At 38.1% G+C, this 19,178-nt stretch overlaps 1 protein-coding gene across 1 annotated transcript in view; it reads left to right on the forward strand.

Annotated features, from left to right (window-relative positions):
• DLGAP2 (DLG associated protein 2) overlaps positions 1–19,178 on the forward strand; it is a 300,363-nt gene that overhangs the window by 209,757 nt on the left and 71,428 nt on the right. The window contains exon 5 of the mRNA XM_059467707.1: positions 2,429–3,498. Within this exon, the coding sequence (XP_059323690.1) occupies positions 2,429–3,498 (1,070 nt within the window). The remainder of the gene's footprint in view (positions 1–2,428; positions 3,499–19,178) is intronic.

Below are 19,178 nucleotides of genomic sequence, written 5' to 3' on the forward strand. Positions count from 1 at the left end.
GGGACTAGCAATTCCGTGCTCAAGAACTCCTTTAAAATTAGTTTCTTATTCTCTTTCTTTCATTCCTGATTTTTTTTTTTTTTTGTAAGTTCACTGGTGAGGCATAGTACAAGTTATATTCATTCATAGATGTGTAAGATTGTGATGAAAAGGCTTGGGGTTGACTCTCATCGTGTTGTTAGAGTGACAGAAGAGCTTCCTTCCACCTCCCCCGGGCTCACACCTCTCTGAACATTAGTATCAGAAAATCCATAGGCACTTTGGAAAATATTTCCTATATTGCAACTTCCTATTTCTGTAAAAGAAGACCAGTACCTTCCTTGGGTTGGAAGGCACCTTTAAAGGTCATCTAATCCAACCTCCCTGTAATAGGCAGGGATATCTTCAATGAGATCAACCTCTTCCAGTGTTTTACCACCCTCATTGTAAAAAAAACTTCTTCAGTCTATCAAATCTCATGGGTTTGTAAGAACTACAGTAGTAATCTCTGTCAGGTGCTTTGGGAACACTTTATGAGAAGTACAGACTAAATAAATTCAGCACATGGCCCATTATTATTCCCCTGATAATGTTTGGTAATATCCTAGGTAAGTACCACTAATTACAGGACTACTTTATGTGGCTGAATTCCAAAGTACTGTTATAATTTACTGCCATGTCTGCATATAATCACAATTACATCATTTCAGAGAAATAGTTATATTTCCTTCCTGTAACTATATTTCTGCAAGGTATTATAACCTAAATAGGACAACAGACTGGGCAATCAGCAGTAATAAGATTTTATTTTAATGTAATAATAGCCAAGAATTAAGTAAAAGAAACAGACAGGAAAACAAAATAGAAGCAGAAAAGGATACATGCACAGACCCATCAGTTTGATGCCATGAAAAAGGATGGAGGTGGCATTTGTACCATTAATCCATGTTTGACTTCAGTGTGGCGCTGTTATACCTAGGCTGAAGAATACTTCACTGTTTATTAGTTTAATGCTGCATTCATTTTAAAACGTTGTGTGCAACTCTGTTGAAATTAGGATGCAATAAAATTATCAGAAACATCTCCCACAATAGGAAATACACAGCATTTAGGTTAAGGTATCATGATATAACACATATTAGTTGAATAAATTAGGAGAGAGATATGAGTATTGATGTGTTTCATGACCATATCCAGGCATTGAGTTTTCACCAGCTGTGGAAATATGATTTAGGAGAGCTCTGTCATATGGTTAGAAACCATTCCATGTGCAGTCAATTACAGTGCTATCGCTACAGCCTGGTTTCAAGTGTCCAGTTAATAAATATTCTCTAGCTTCCATTCTGGTTGAGCTTCCATTCTGCAACTTCCTTGTATCAACCACCTGTGCTAGATTATTTAGATTCTTAGGGCAAATTTGCAGAAAGGCTGTGCTAAGTGAGTTGTATAAACACTTACACATCTGTCTTATCCTCTAAAGGATTATCTTGCATCTTATCTCTTTGTCTGCTATTGAAATGTTTCTTAAATAAGCTGAAATTGAAGAGGGAAAGTGAATGGGAAAATCAAATTGAAGTATTTCTGGGGTTGTTTTTATTTTTGTTTGTAACATGTGACAGCTGCAAGAAATTGCATGAGAGAAAAAAAATCAAAGGCTTAAGTATCAAAATCTTTGCTTTCAAGCTACTCTTATTTAGCAATCATGCTTGCATAATAACCACAACTTGGAGCACATGATTCATAGGAACAAGTAATCAAGTATATAAAACCCCATAGCTTGTACCTAAATATATTTGGGGTTTTTTCAGGAATAACTTAGAGTGATTAAGTAAATATTTTGTAGTGTGGTCATAAAAACTTTTTATTGATAAACTGTTTAGCAATATAAAAAATTAGCTTCATTTTAGCACATTCATATTTTTTTCTTCTTGCTGTTTATTATTTATACTTATGAAGAGTGAACTTAGGATCATGAAGCTGAGATTCGTTGAAGAAAGTGAAGTTCCATTTGTGGTGCAAAAATTACTCCATGTAAAAAAGGATACATTTAATATATCCAACTGTGAAAGCATCAAAATAGAAACTAGACCCATGTAACTTAAATGATTAGTCACCAAGCTTGACATATGAGCTATAAATATTAAACAATAAACTGAATACTTGAATGTATCCATTAAATTTGAGTAAATTTACACAATTTATAGCTTCATAACATCTAGAATTGGTAGCACATGATTTTGCAAAGAGAAAGGAGGCTGTATTCTCACCATAATTTACTCATAGTGAACAATTTTAATCAGTTTTTAAATGCTGGAAGCAATTTCATGAATGGTGAGACTTTCCACCAAGGTCATAGAGAAAAAATGTTTAGTTTTTCAATATACTTGGAATTTTCAAGTTGATCTTTTAATCAGACACATAACACAGGTTTTATGTGTTCTCATGACAGACCAGCAGTACTCATGGTCGCCTTCTCAGCACTTCAATGAAGAAAGATATTCTCCTGCTCCGAGGAATATGAAAGGATTATCTGGTAGTCGCAATCAACCACAGTTATGTTCAGCTCATACTTGTGGCTTAGCATCCCCTGAAGATTGTGACCATACCCACGACCTTATCCACCATGGGCAGGAGCCAAGGCCGTCGTATCTCCTCAGCCCCACGGAGAGCTGCCCTCTGGACCACCACCGTTGCTCCCCCCGCAGCTCCATTCATTCTGAGTGCATGATGATGCCCATGGTAATGGGCGATCACATGTCCAGTAGCACTTTCCCCAGAATGCACTACAGCTCGCATTACGACTCCAGAGACGACTGCGCCATGTCTCACGGTAACCCTAAGATTAACCGTATTCCTGCAAATCTTTTGGACCAGTTTGAGAAGCAGCTTCCCCTTCACCGGGATGGGTTTCATACTTTACAGTACCAGCGGACCTCAACAGCTGCGGAGCAGCGCAGCGAGAGCCCGGGCAGGATTCGCCATCTCGTTCATTCCGTCCAGAAACTTTTTACTAAATCTCATTCTCTGGAAGGATCCTCCAAGGGAAATGTTAATGGAACAAAGGGAGACAGTCGAGGGGACGATCATCATCATGGGCACCATTCCAAGCATAGCAAAAGGAGTAAAAGTAAGGAGCGAAAACCAGAAGGCAAGCATAAATCTGGAATGAGTAGCTGGTGGAGCTCCGATGATAATTTGGACAGCGATAGCACTTACCGAACCCCTAGTGTGGTAAATAGGCACCATGCAGATCATATATCCCATTGCTACCCTGAGGCACTCCAGGGGCATTTTGGGGATCTCTCATTGAAGACTTCCAAAAGTAACAATGATGTGAAGTGTTCAGCTTGTGAAGGGCTACCAATGACCCCTGACAGTAAATACATGAAAAGGAGTTCTTGGTCCACGCTTACAGTAAGTCAGGCTAAAGAAGCTTATCGCAAATCATCACTGAACTTAGATAAGCCTCTGGTTCATCAGGAAATCAAACCTTCTTTGAGGCCGTGCCATTACCTTCAGGTAAGAGGAAGATTTTCTTGAGATTTTAATGAAAAGAGCATCACAGTATATGCCATAGTCATCACAAAAAATATACAAAGGTATCTCTCAAAGAATTTCTGTACGGCTCTCCTAACGCAGATACCAGATATTCCATTGAACTGAGAAATCTCTGGCTTTTGTCTTTGATTATAGACCACAGATTAAAAACTATAAAACAAGAGTGATATAAATTTGTTTCAGGTCAGTAGATGTGTTTTCATCTTTGGAATTCATACTGAACACCTTGATGAAATATATATATCACACTAAAAAGGGAGCAGTACTCTCAACAGTCTGAGAGCTAGAAAGAGTGTTTCAAATACATCCATGAATGGGTGATTTTAAAAACAGGCTGTAGGGAATCCTATTCTTGTGTTCTTTTATTCCTTTTCTCCATGTTTTTGTAAGTAACAGATGAATGGATTTACTGGTACCAAATTGCTTTGTTGTGGTGGTGATGACTCACATATTTCTTTTTAATGATTGGATCACCCAGGTTCATATTGAACTGAGTGTCTTTTGAAACCATACTATAACAACATCCGTGTTAAAAGATACATGGGTACCTCAGGGAGAGAGATATTTCAGACCTGGGCCTCAGACTGGTTTTGATGGTGCTCTGCACATGTGCTCTCTTGCAGCAACAAAGAAGCTCCCACTTTTTCCTACATTTAAATTTTATTAACTCCTGCTTGATGCCCTTTGCCACAAAGTCACGCTAATGTAACTATTTACCATGCTGCAAAATTATCTGGATCATAGAATGACGTGGGTTTAAAGAATACTTTCCGAAATACTACTTTTAGACATTTGAATAATTTACCTGACCTATGTCCAGCACAGTCCCATCACAAGTGACATAAGCACATCAGATTATACAGGGAACTCTAGTGGGTGCAGAGCAGAAAGGAGAGAGTACCTCAGAGGATGAATTTTTCAGTTAGCTTTGTCACCAGAAAAAAATGTAGTATACAAATATTCCTTTAATAATTTATACTAAGAATAGCCTGTACAGCCCACATTGTTCTGAGTATGTTCTCTTCTATTTCTTTTTAAGGAACTCCTCTTTCTCCAGAAATTCACTAATTCTCACATTAACATGGGGAAATCTCTAGTCCAGATCTATGTATTATGAGATTTTCAGTTTCTGTGGGCCCTGCAGAAATGACTGTACTTCTGTGCAGAGCTCTCTCCTCTCAGAGCTAGAGCTATATGATGGGGATGAGTCAAATTGGAAGAGCCAGATCTTTTCAAATGCATATGCAGACATCCAGGATCAATCCTCCCTACTGAAACAGGGAAAGTTTCTGATTGCAGAGAAAAGAAAATAAATTCCAGCCCTCAGAGCATTACCATGCAAATTGATTCCAATCTAGACTGACAGCTGTGGTATTTTATCATATCCAAGTACATTCTCATGTATGTAAAATAGACTGCACTTCCCTGGAAGTTTTTGATCTAACTCAACGAGCCAGAGCTGGAAGTGCATCATGTGCAGAGACTTCCATTCTGTCTGTGTTCTGAAACCATGCATACAGCTGTGACATTACAGAGAAGTTTAGCTAAGATTAGATTTTTCCTTCCCATTCCATACTTCTACCCTGAAAGCTCTGATTCCTCTATACTCCTTTGGGTTTAGTGCTTTCCTTCTGAATCATGTTTCATCATTTCTTCTTCCCCATCCCTCCACTCCTACATCTCATGTGTCTTTGCAGATGCTATCAATTTTTAATTTTCATTGGCCTTCTCCTGACTCCCAACTTTTATCAGCATCCTCAAGTGAATGTGGAAGACTGAGCTCACAAACCAGCTTGGTTATCACCAAGCTTTAGATCCAGCCCAGTGACAGTCCTAGGGGTTGGAAAAGCACACTTCTTTACAGCCATTTTTTATGCTTTTTGTGAATTAGGATTGCTACAGAAAGGAATTTTCTTTCAGTAATTAGGAAGGCTTATCCAGCTTAAAATCCAGGAGATGTAAATTCAAATTTTTGCTGCACACAGACTTTGTGATCTTTGTTTTTAAGACCTTTAAAAATGGGACAGTACCCATTCCCTATTCACAGGGATCCTATAATCGAAATGTGTTACAACTCAAGTGCCCACTTACTACCACAAGGAATCTCTACTTGTGTCCAAAGCACTATACAAGGAATTCTATAACAGAAATATTCTCATTATAAAATATTAAGATAAAACATAGGTTTCATCATATCAGAATATGCCATTCAGAGTATAGATAACCCTCAGACTGAGTGGCTGGCTTATTCACTGCCCAAGTTCAGCAAACAAATTGAGGGGATTCTATTCTGCCAATGAAATAACTAATTGCTTGGTTTTGAAACTTCTGCTTTGAGGGATGTTGGGCTGTCATGATGTAATCATTAAGATCAGAAATATGTCCCATTATCACCTCTGCCAGGAACTTTCTCTCTAACCCAGGAAATGTAATTTTTTAACCTCTGAACACTTCAATTGCTTTATCTGCAAAACTGAGGAGGGATATTTAACTTTTCTTATGGCAGTGTAAGCAGCATCACTGAATAATGATTGGATAAAAATAATCATTAGGTTCAGTAACTGAGAAAAGTAGAGAAACATGTCAGAATCCCTACCCAGGAGATTTTACTGCCTTGCTCAAAAGTAGAAGGCAATGAGAATTCAAGGGATTATGAAGCTGATGTGCAGCAGCAGATTTCCCTGAGGTGCACAAGTGAACAGATTAGCATAAAACCCCAAGGCCTTTCACAGGGTCTCTGTTTTTAAAGTAGTATTAAATACATATCCTGACTGATGTTAGCTATATATTTTTAATTATTTTTAAAATAAAGCTGTGAAATTACAGTCTTTTAATGAATACACAGATATGTAAGCATACCTCTGAATAACAAACAATTAATGTCTATATTTATATATTATTATATTTTTAATTTTTTTTTCTACTACCTTTTTTCTACTTTTGTTCTACTACCTAGTTATATGAGGTTTATCAGGAGCCACCTCACTTTTCTATCTATTGGTTTTCTTCCTATTTTTTTTTTCATTATCTGCATGAAATATTTCTACTTCTATTTTCCATTGAGACTTTTGATATGCAGAATCTCAAACTGAAAAAACCTGGCAGTCTTAGACCTGTGCTGTAGACTTTGTTTACTGTCTTATGTTTCTGAGCTTCCACTTTGTCTTCTGTCATAATTACTGAGCTTCTTTTCCTTCTAACTGAAACTCTGAAGAGTGAGCATAGGAATTTTCTTTCTAAGAAGGAAGCAACTAGCAAATTAACAAATGCCTGGGAAAAGGAGATAAGACAAGGGGTTTTGAAGTTGTCTCCTCTTTATATGCTTCAGTCGTGTCCTAGAGTTGAAAGCAAGTATTTCTTTAACCTGATAAATCTCCAAGCTTAATCTCTGGCTCCTCTTTTAGGGTTTTGCATTTCCTTTTCCACACAGAGTCCTTGCAGCTAAGGCATCTCCTTGGACTGGGAGTGTGGTGCTGTAAGTCAGAGGTGATTCAGTCAGCATGCCTTTTTCAAGCATGGGTGGTCATCTAGTCCTGAAGTGGATGGTTTGAGAGAATTAAATCAGTTGAAACAAAGCTGTATAAAATAGTGATTATTTTTATCATTTAAAACCCAGATCAGATTTGCTTCACTCCTTATACAGCGGAGGTGATGGGAACACAAAGGAACAAGGCAGAGGGGAAGAGTGAGAAGCTCGTTTGGGAGGGCGTAATGTCAATCAGCTGACCAATTACCACCTCAAGAGCAGAGGACTACCATTTGTAATTGTACACTAACAGCATTTAGCACACCATATCTTGTGAATAATTTGCTGCAGTTACTGTGTATGGGCCTTTAATTTCTACTTTGAATCCAGACAAATTGAAAATTTCAATGCATTTCTGGGCAACAAACACTTTGCCACCTCACTCAGCAGCAAAACAGCCCAAGTAAAACACATGTGCAATAATGCACACTTTTTTATAGTATTAGCCATAGTAGCTGCTACTGTTTTACAAGTCATTTTAATTTTAATATAAAATATGTTAAGAAGAAGATAAATGAGCTGCGAGACCGCCTCTGTCTTCATCAGCTGTTTTGGCTAATTAGGGTTCACATGTGTACAGTGCAATGACTTTGATTAATTCCACTTTGATATGAGTACTAGCAAGGAGCAAAGATTTTTAACAGAAAAAAAAAGGATATGAACTAGATACCTGTGCTGAAAGGATGTGCACAAAAGAGTCACTTACGGTTTCCAGAACTGCAATAATTTTGAATTCTAGTTAAAGAAAAATAATTCCTACAGTAGAGCCAAAAGATAAGTGAGGGCATCACATTCACCGTGACTGTAGTTCTGGAGCACAGTGTGATGTGTCACTGATTAATAGTCTTTCCTCATTCAACAGCCTCCAAAGCAGCTAGCAAATGGGGTAAACATACCACAAGCTACAGTGAATGAGTCAGCACTAAAAAAGGAAATAGCATGTTGTTCTAAAAATGGCTTCAACCCACTCCTGTCTTCCTAGTGCAGTTGAGAGCGAGCGTCATCGCTTACAGCAGAGGCACTGCTAAGCATGTGGATAATAATGTCAGCTGTGTACTCCACACAATGAAAGAAAAGCACAGTTGGCCTCTTGTAAAAAGAAAAAGAAAAAAGCAGCAGTTTCAACAAGGCTCTTTGCTGGTTTAAGTTAGGCTGCATGGAGAAAACCTTTGAGGACAAGTTAATGGATAAATAGGCCTTAAGCCCTCAGTTACATTTTCTCAGGAGCTCTGCTGGTGGCCGTACGGATTCCCACATATTAAACCACTGCCCTTGTGAGGCACACGACTGCTTTGTACTCTCCCTCTGGTTTGCAAGGAGGGATTTTGAACTCAATGCACTTTTCTCAGCACTTCATCTTTGTGAAACTAGATTGTATGTGCTTGCTTGACATAAAACCCATGCATGAGCTACAGAAACTACATCCAATCCTCTACCAGTGAGTGCACACTGTGGAGCTAGCCAGAGCTAGCAGAGTTTTGATACTCACATCCAAATCACCATCACCCACGCTGCCTTCACAATGATTTATGACCAGGCACTACTGAAGAATTAACTGGGCTGTTTCCACAGCAGGAAAAGCTAGTATAGACAGTAGGGTAGCAGGGCAGTCTGCATCCTAGATCAGCATGGACAAATGCTGCAACATTTGGTTTCCTACAGCCACCCCTATGCCCTCCCAGGCAGCAGTGGAGATGTGCAAGACAAACAGGTAGTGCCCAAACAATAAGGGAAATGAAGGGACAGTTTTTTGCCCTATAGTCCATTCATAGTGTTAATGTCAGCCTGTAATATTTTGTGGAGCATTAAATAAAAAGGAGTAGTAAATCCTACACTTCCCTGTATTTACAGAATGCTGATGGGTTTGTGTATCACAAATCCTAGAATACTTAAACACCCCTAAGGGGGAAATACATTCAATCAATGATATTGTAAAGCAAAGCTCTGACCTAACAGCTGTCTTAAATCACTGGTATCTTGAATTACTGTGTTAATCAGTGATACAGGGCACTGCTTCCATGCCCATGTACAAGGATCCTCTTATTGGATAAAATGAATTACTGAAACTTTTTTCCAAACAAGAGTGGAAAGATTTCAGAGTTAGTATTTTCTTAAAGCTGCCAGAATATGTCCCTGTTACTGTGGAAATATCAAAGCTATGAGTAGAAAAGGGAGGCCGTGATCCCACTGCCCTTTAATCAGGAGGAGATTTCCTCCTTTATGGTGTTAGAAATGTGTTGCCAAATTGTTTCTCAATGTTCACTTCACTGAATCTGAAGGCTGACCTTTGCAGTTGTTACTCAAAGGTGTCACTGGCTCTGAAGAAGTTTCCATGCAGGAGTAACTTATGTTACCTACACTCAGGCCATCTGTCAGAGGAGTCTGCACTTGGGGCTGCAATGACTGCACACTGTCCTGGCCACAGGCTGGCTGCCTAGGGCAGACCCAGCTCCTCTCTAGAGCAGTCCATGCCATTCTTCCTGCAAGGATTGACTGTAAAAATGGTGAACTATTCACAAATGTTGCTTTGTGTTTTTTTTGCTCTTCTTTTTTTTTTTTTTTCTGGGTTTGACCATCTTACTATGCTGTGCTTAAAGTTTGTTTTTTAAAGTAGAATTGCAAATGTGTTTAAGTAGCTCATTGTCCATATGGACAAGTTTCCTGGTACTTTGGTAGGGAAACACTTTTTGAAAAGTATGTAGATAGTTAAGCATTACACAGTAGAGAGGCAGGAGAAAAATACTCATTTTGCTCTGGAAGCTAGATAATTGCAGTCATCTGGACTTAACCATAAAAAACATTATGTCAATTTTTAGTTAAAATCAGAAAAAAACTATGAGAGGCAAATACAGCTGTTAAATAGCCTTTAAAATATTTATGTTTTAAAGACATGTACTGGTTTTTCAGTAGTAGACCTATAACAAACTGAAAAAAAAGTTATAAAATTTCTTGCTTCATTAAATAAGATGTTGTTTACCACAGGCCACTTTCTGAGTCAGCCCTGCACATGCTGCCTTTTAGGTTCATCCTTAGGTTCAGCCTTATAATAGCTCTGCAAAGTGGAGACCTTGCTCCTTAGTCTCTGGCTTATGAGGGGCTGTGCATTGTAAGTTTGTTGGGAGCACCTCTCCTTTTCTTTTTTTTAGGGGCATTTTTTTTCTCTTACTTTATACTTCTGTAACCTTGAATACTCTGCAGACTCTTGCCCAACTCAGAAAAGCTTTTAGTCAGCTTCAGTTGCTGATGCTGTGGTTCCCTGGGTCTCATCTGGTGCCTGTCAGTCAGGCAGCCCAGCTGGCAGCTGTATTCCAGGTGTATTCCCTTTCACCTGTAGGAAGAGACAGGCTGCAATTCTGTTTAGGTCTTTGGCCTTTGAATGCTTGGTTTAAGCAGAATTTTCATTTTATTCAATTTATAGAAAAAGATTTAAAGGAAAATGCAACCATGAGCTGGCCCAAAAAGACAAAGACATAGGAAAACAAACTCTGGGTGCAAACTCCCTTCCTTGACAGAAAAGCTGCTTGTGGCCTGCATGCAAAGTTCCAAGTTGTGATCTTTGATGTTTCTGTCAATTTCCCTTAGTACAATAATTGCTACCTTGTGCTACATCTATTCTATCAAATTACATGGTGTCAGGATGGTTTCCTTGGCACTGCATTCTGATCCTCAATACGTCTACGTTGCTCAGCAGGTCTCAGGGGTTTTTTTCATCCAAGCTAGCCAATTTTTTCCTAAATTCCCTCCTGAGCACTCTTGGTCCAGTACTTAGCACAGGCCAGGGTGTGTTCCTGGTAGCCACACTTTTTCAGAGGTACAGATTGCTTCACAGCATGGGGGTGAAGTGCTGCAGGGCAGACACCTCCAGGCAAGACTGAGTCTTTAGTGACCTGTGTTTGCCCAGCCCAAGGCAGTCACCACAACATTTGCATCCTTCTCTCTCCCAAGTTCTTGTGGTTGTGCAGCAGCACAGTCAGTTGGGGCAACTCACCAGCTCAGCTGAACACTTACCTTTTCTTATCCTTATTACTGTTGTAGGGTTATTTTTCAGGGAGCACTCTAGGTCATTTGAGCATTACTAGCATTGCTTAAAAACCTGAATATTGCTTAAGGAAAATCTGCCCCACTGAAGTTAATGGTAATATAATTTTAAAGTGGCTTGAGCTGACCACAAAGCAGTGTCCTTGATCACACACCAAAGGAAATACACAGCCAATTGAAACACAGGTTTCTTGTTTGAAACTCTGCTGGTTTTGTCTCTTAGATTGAAAGACTACAAACAGGTTCTTATGTACGTACAAGCCAAGCCCTCCCTTCAGTCCAAGTTCACCTTATAATAAAGCTCTGGCACAAGATCTCAGTGAGCTTAGCAGGCTAAAATCACCCACAGTGTGGACAAGTCCATGACTGCTGTCTGACCGCACCTTGCTCCACCACGTCAAAACAGCAGAGTCCTGAGGGCCCCAAAGAGACCCAAGAACACAGCAGAGGATTTCCAGGTGGCTGAACTGCAAGGATCTGTGCCATCAATATGAGCACAGATGGTAATGGGGCAGGAATTTGGCCCACTTTCATCCAAACAGTATAAACAAAGCCACAAAGTCCTCACACCAATTACAGTATTTAGCCATCCTCAAATTATAATTCACATAGTTGCTGGAGAACCAGTTGGGAAACATAGTGCTGGTTCTTTTTTGTTGTTATTGCTGGTTTTGGGGTTTTTTTGTTTGTTATTTTTTAAATTTTGTTTTGAATTTTGCTTAATTTAATTTTTTTATTTTGCTTGTGAGATATGTGTTATAAAACATGATTAAACTGAAAAGAGTGCAGTTCTTTAGAAAACACAGAAGCAATTTTAGTACATTGGACAGAAATCTTTCCTTCAAAGATTGCTTAGTGCAGTTTGCTTGGAACTCCCCATGAGAGAATAAAAGTAGGCAATAAATAATGCTGACAATGATTTTCCTCTTTGAACATCTCCCAGCTGGAATAGTATGTTTGTGGTCTGCATAGGTGTCCAGATTATTACCAAATCCCAAATTCCTGAAGTCAAGTTGTTTTCAACCCAATGTAAAGCATGTATTGTTTGGGATCTACATTATTTCCTTCCTCTTTCTGTAACACTATGGCTGTTCAGAGCAAAGCCTGGAGACAATGGCTGGAAAGATTACTCTTGTTTTCTCAAATTAGCTCCTGCCTTGATGGACAGTGTCAACTCACCTTTGGGAATGCTGCAAGAACTCTCTGTGCTTCTGAGCTGTCAAGAAGTTCAAGGAGTAGAGGGTGGCATGTGAAAATTAAAGCTAATTATGAAGAATGACATTGTTAGTGGTGAGGAGGAGTCCCTAGCATGTTTTGTAGAGACTTTTCAATGACTTTATTGCATAATTCATGTTCCTTGCACAATGAATCAGCACATTAAAAAAAAAAGCCACACAGAAGAAGCTAGTGAAAAATGTGCACTGAGAATTGTGGTGAGTTGTAGACACAAGATTAGCTACTGAGGAAACAAACTTCTCTTTTCAGATATTGCACTCTTCCTTCCTGCAAAACTCCCGAGCAACAGGGTCTAGAGTCTGCAGCCAGTAAACAGGGGAATGTCTTAGTGCCATCAACCTCAGAAAAATATTCTTGTAATTGCTTGGTGTTCCTTCTTGACTGAAATTGTTGAAAACACAGGAGGTCCAACTCCCATCTCCCACTGTAGCATCAAGGAAATTTTCTGCTAATGCAAAAAATCATCTCTGTCTGCTCTGCAAGATTGTCATTTACTTTCATCTACTTGCAGCTGTGCACAGAGGCTGTTTTTTATGAGGCTCTTGAAGACATGATTTAGGAGAAAACCTCTTACCTGCATTTCAGATTGTGTCATCTTCTTGACCAGGCTGAGAAAGCATGAAATTACAAAAATTATTTGTCTCCAACAGAGTGTTTCATATCTTATCCTTCTTCACATCATGCATAGTGTAATTTCATGTGCAGACTTCAGCTTCTGCTTCTAGTAAAATGTGAAATTTGTATTACTAAAATAAGATTTAGGTAAAAATCAATATTTCCATTAATTTTATATCTGCATGCTAATTAAATTTCACAGAACTCCTATGAGGTAGGTAATCCTCACTTTAACCTTTGGGAATGAGAATTATGAAGAAGTGATAGTCATCTCCCTCAGCTGAAGCCCTTTATTTAGGAGAGTTTCATTTTAGATAGTAAAGTAATCAGCAGTTTTAAGCAGATCAGCAGTTTAGCTGTGGAACAACTTTAAAATTCTGGGAGCTGTGAGCAAATGCCATGGAAGTGGATGGAACAATGGGAGCAGGTTTTGAAATGTCAGTGGCTGTTGCCATTTTGATTGTTTTAGCTAAAGCCTAAACTGAAATAAACTTTAAAAAAATCAAATTAACAGTGATCAAAGTCCAGAAGAATGAACATTTCATTGTTTCTTCCAGTTTTATCATCAGTATTTCTTAGCTACAAGATTAGATGTTCACACTCCTAGAAGTAGTTTTAGGGGCCTAGATTGCCTATTTCTCATAAGGTATAAGGAAAAGCTTTTTCCCCCTGAGTGTAGTGAAAAATTAGAACAGGTTATCTAGAGAGGTTGTGGAGTCTTCATCTTTGGAAATATTGTAAACCCAGTTGGACACAGTCAAATTATCACTGAATATCCTGAGCTGGAAGGGCCCCGCAAGGATCACTGAGTCCATCTCCTGTCCCTGCACAACACCATCCCCAAGAGTCACAGAATGTGTCAAAGGGCACTGTCCAAAGCTCTGTCAGACTTGGTGCTGTGACCACTTCCCTGGGGAGCTGTTCCAGTGCCCAAACACGCTCTGGGTGAAGAACCTTTACCTGATATCCAACCTAAACCTCCCCTGACACAGCTTCAGGCCATTCCCTTGGGTCCTGTCATGGTCACCACAGAGAACAGCTCAGGGTCAGCCCCTCCTTTCTTCCCCTCACAGGCAGTTGTAACTGCAGTGAGTTCTTCTCCTCTCAGTCTCCTCCAGGCTGAGAAGACCTCAGCCACTCCTCATACAGCTTCCCCTGAAGGTCCTTCACCATCTTTGTAGCAGTCTGGGCAAGCTGCTGTACCTGGCCATACTTCGGGCAGAAGGCTGGTCTAGAGACCGCCAGAATCCCTTCCAACCTCAGAAATTCCATGATTTCTAGTTTTTTCTGTAGTTTTGTCAAATCCATCCCTGTTTTCCCTGACAACATGCTGGTTTTTTCTTCCTGAGAATCAGGGGACAGGCACACAGCTGAAGTCCAGTTAAGGGTCCAAAATCCTTCTTCTGTCAAATCTGGTCTGAGCACAATCAGTATGCTCAACAGGAAGAATAGAAACATACAATCATTTAAAAATGGAATGGAAAAAAATGGAAATTATCTTTAAGGCTATTGAGTCCAGCTGTTAACTCAGCACTGCCCAGTGCAGCACTATACCATGTCCCTAAGCACCACATCTACACATCTTTAAAATACATCAGGGATGGTGATTCAGCTGCTTACCTGGTCATCAGTCCAGTCATCAGTCTATTTTAATCAAATTACAGCACAGCATAAAACATATAAAATAATAAAAGAAGAAAAATAAGAACTCTACTCAAACAAATATGTATTGCTTCTTTAAAAGGGAGATAGAAATAAGATTTAAAATAAGATTCAGAAATCATTACTTTTGCAGCCATTACCTGGTCATGTGACACTCTAGGTATTGAGCTAAAAAATCAGTAGCAAGGGATATTTTAAGATATGAACTTCTAATAAGGAACAAGGATAGCAACATTTTATCTAAAGCAAGGAAATTTATTTTTATATTAACAAAGTTTCTAGAATACCCACTGTGAAGGTGACATCTTGGTTTCTTCTGTAGCCTACAGAAGGTCAAACACCATCTCCTCAGTTTCATGAATTGCATTATCAGCAGCAGTATGTACATCAGTTTGGAGCATAGGTACTTCTTGCTTTGTTAAGAAGCTGTAAAAGTTTTATCCAAACACTCTTTTACATAAAATTCATGTGAATGCTTGGCCTAGGGGCTATAACTAAGCTCCCTCTTTTCAGGTAAATCCCTGATCACAAAGCTGCATCACACCCTTTTATGTAAAGGAGTCCCTCTCTCCTAACCAGCCTCCCCACAGAATCTGTGAGGGCTTCATGAAAATGCTGGGAGTGACAAAGAGAGGAGGAGAGCTCTCCAAACATCATTGATTAGAAGGAGGCCAAGAAAATCTTCCACTTCCACAGCTGTTTCATCATAGAAGGAAAAAATAAGGCTAATTTGAAAAAAAAAAATCAACCAAATACCAACAAACAACCAAAAAAACCCCACCTTTTTTCTGCAGAAGATGATTTTAGGATCTGACAGGGAAATAAAAGAAGGCCTTTCTGCTGCCTGTAATCAGATACAGTAAGTCCAAGAAAGGAGAAATATTTGCGATTTTTCTTTGTGCTGTACATTCTGATTGCTAACAAAGATGGACTTTACGTTACTTTGCAGGAACTAACTCTCCTAAGTGCCTTTATGGGGAATTTAGGATCCTTCCTAGGGTTCTGGAATTAGCTCTCAGTTCAGCTTCATAATATGTAATAAGTGTTAGGTATCAAGTGCTTTATTAAAATCGACCCTAGGTGATTAATGTAAGATGTCAGAATGAATCAGTAGATGGACAATTGAAAGGTGTCAAATTTTCTGAACCTGGTGCTCCTTACAGCAACAGTGAATGACACTTATGAAGGAGACTCATCATTCTCTGTAATAGTCATAACCAGATCAGCAGCCAGACCTTGTCAGCCCCTTGTTCTTGCAAAAGGAAATTCATATGGTAATATGCAGTATAACTCCTCTGTGGATAGAAACTACATATACAAGGATTCATGTTAACATCTAGAACAGAAGGAAGGCCTTTTTAGACATTATAAATATCAGCACTCATCACTGTATGTAAGTAGATAATTAGGGTAATTATTCTAAATTAGCGACTGCAAGCCCTGCAGATGGGAATTTCAGGGGCTGGTAACTATTGTAAGGTAGAATTTCTGCAGGTTGCAAAGCCCTTTCCATATTTTGGAAGATATATATTTAATCACCCTCATACATGATGGTAAATGTTTTTGTTAATATCTCAAAATGAAAATCTTTCCTGCACTTTCATAATGCTTTTACTTTTCTTTAAAGCTGTGTTGGGGTTTGAGATAGCCTGGATTTGGAAAGATGTTTCCAAGTACTTAACCTATCAGTTCAAATAAATTGAGAACTAGGCTGAACTGGGACTCAAATTTTGCTTCTATTCTCAGTCCATGAGGAAAAACAATGTCGAGGGTCCTTTCGTTTGTTTTTTCTTTTCTTTTTTATTTTGAAGATGGAAAAAAGACTATATATAAGACTAAAAAAGACTATGAAAAAAAAGACTTTTATTTTGAAGATGGAAAAAATCTCTGGATGAAACCTTCTGAGAAAACACATGGTCAAACTTCCTCACCAGGTTCCAGAAGCTTTTACTCTGCATTCATGGTATTGTGCTCCTTTGAATGGCTTAAGGGCAAAAAAAAAAAAAAAAACCAAAAAAAAAACCCAACAAAACCCAGATATTTTAATTGTGAAAAATGTTGTAACAACCATAAATGCTTCTGTGATAGCTGATCAGTTGGTCTGATTAGAAAGGGATTCTTGTTGCCTTGTGTACCATGAGCACATCACACCATAAATGGAGCAGGACTTTGTTTTTTAGCTTTGGTCTTTAGCTGTGATGTGAATTCATATAACTTATGAATACAGACAGCAAAAAAATGCAATCAACAGAACCAGTAATGCACATAACTTTAAGATTTGTCCTTATCACAGTGAAGAAGTTTAATTTTTTAGATACTTTATAGTACAAAATCAGTCATTCCTATCTTTTAAAATAAGATTGCAACTTCAATCAACAAATAAGCCTATGTTGTACTCATTTAAATCCAGTCCTTATCTAGTTATTTGAACATGGAATTTCAGACAAAATAAAGTTGAGAAAGTAATAATTTTCTGCATTTGAGCAAGTAAAAGGTTATTGATCAATGTGTTTTTAAACTTTCTATTTAATTATCTTTGAAGTGAAAAGAAGGAAAGAAGTTTGAAGCCTAAATAATCATTCTGTGAAAAAGTTATGAGGGGATTTTTTTAGAAAATAATATTAAGACACGATAATTCAGCTTTAGTAGTGAAAATTTAACAGTACACCTTGTAGTGGGCCTATGTAGATGCCAGTAACTGCTTTTTTGGCATTTGGATTTTGGCTTTAGCCATGCTGACATACATTTAATAAAGACTATTTAAAAATAAGAGTATGTTTGTACAATATCAAGTAATAAAATAGCTCTCTAATTCAGATTTTTACAGCTGTTAGAGTTGTCAGCTGTAGATTAAAAAATTAAATGCTGAATTTAATGTATATATATTTAGTATTTTAAATGACTGACTATGACTACTATGGCTATATGTACATTATCTTTTAGGTCTCATAGAATCATAAAAAACATTCCTGCAACTTTAATCTTATACATATTAGATCTGAGAAAAGAAATGAGGACTATGTATCAGACTTACAGGCTTCAGGTTTGGGAAGATTTTTGATGCTTGCTTTCACCATCCAAAGCTCAATAATGTGAAAAGTTTGTTTCTTTGTGTGATGCAACCATATTTCACTTAGATTCATGCTCTGTCCTATTATTTTGTATAAGAACATGACTTTTTTTTTCTCTGATAGTTATCTCTAACATTTTTCTGATATATGCAATCTATTTCATCTCTTCTTATCTGACTTCATCTTCAGTCTTTTTTTTTTTTTCTTTTTTCTATCTTAAGCTTGGGCTTTTAAATTTAATATCTCTATTTTTACTTGTTCACCCCCTTTTAAAACTTCATTTCTCCTTTAATCCCTTTTTAGGACTCAAAGCCCCAGCTCTGTTCACCTGCTGTGCAGGCTAATTCATCTGTCTTGAAAGGGCCATAGATGGCAAGCAGATCATGTTAATTTTTTAAACCCAGTCTCCAAGACTGCTGAAACCAATGGGAGCATTTGCTTCAGCTCCACAGTGAATTCTGTCCATAGAAGCTTTCAAATACGTTTGACTTGAAAATCTTTTTTGACATCGTGCTTTGCAGAAACTATTAAATATATGTCTAATTGAGATTTCAGACTTATAGTATATTAGTAAATAAAGACATTAAACTGCCTAATGTAGATGGAATAATAATGTTGATAAAGGATTTAAAGCTGCCAAGGGCATCTGCCTTGGTCACTGATGAACTCTGTCACATCCTACTTTTTAACTGTGAGTCCTGATCATGCATTACAGAGAGTTGCCTGTATCCTTAAAACAAATTAAATGCATAAGTATGCTTCTGGATTAGAGCCAGAAGACACAACCTTGGAAGATTAAATATTAAAAAAAAAAAAAAACAATACTGGCAGAGACAGGCTGTGTTTAATCATAAGCATTGAAACAAGGCTGATTTCACTTTGGATTGAAGAATCCACTCCTGCTCAATTCTTTGGTAATTTGTGGTGAGGAGAGATTTCCATCCACCAGCTGTGGATTATCTGACTACCAATTTTACTGTTTGGAAATCCATTTGAACTGCATAAAGGCAATTGCAATCCTGCAACCTCATGAATTATTTAACTGGTTGGATTTCTGACATATTACAGTCTCTATCAACCATTTTGCAGTTTATAAATAGAAAAAAGACAAATTACCACTTTTTCTTTTTTTTTTTTTTTTCACAGAAGTTTGCCCTAATCCTAACCATTTATGCCAAGATCATGGCTTAGTTTATCTGAAATACACCATTCAGCTCCCTGAAAACCCATTATAAGGACTGCTGGTAATAAACCCCAAAGTGCTCAGCTTTCAATGAGTTATAGCTCTGAGATTCCTGATTAACTCATTGTTATCAGATTAAAATCTATGTGCAAACTTTAGGCTGCTTCCTGCAGTTTAGAGCATGTCTACAAATAGATATTGCAGCTCAGCTCACAATCCATGACTTCATTGCTCCTTGGGTTCTAACATTTACAAACTAAAAATTTCCAGCTCTGAAGTTGAAGTTAAATGGCAAAATCATTTAGGGTTC

The sequence above is a fragment of the Ammospiza nelsoni genome, chromosome 3 (genome assembly GCF_027579445.1).
Source record: "Ammospiza nelsoni isolate bAmmNel1 chromosome 3, bAmmNel1.pri, whole genome shotgun sequence".
Classification (NCBI taxonomy): domain Eukaryota; kingdom Metazoa; phylum Chordata; class Aves; order Passeriformes; family Passerellidae; genus Ammospiza; species Ammospiza nelsoni.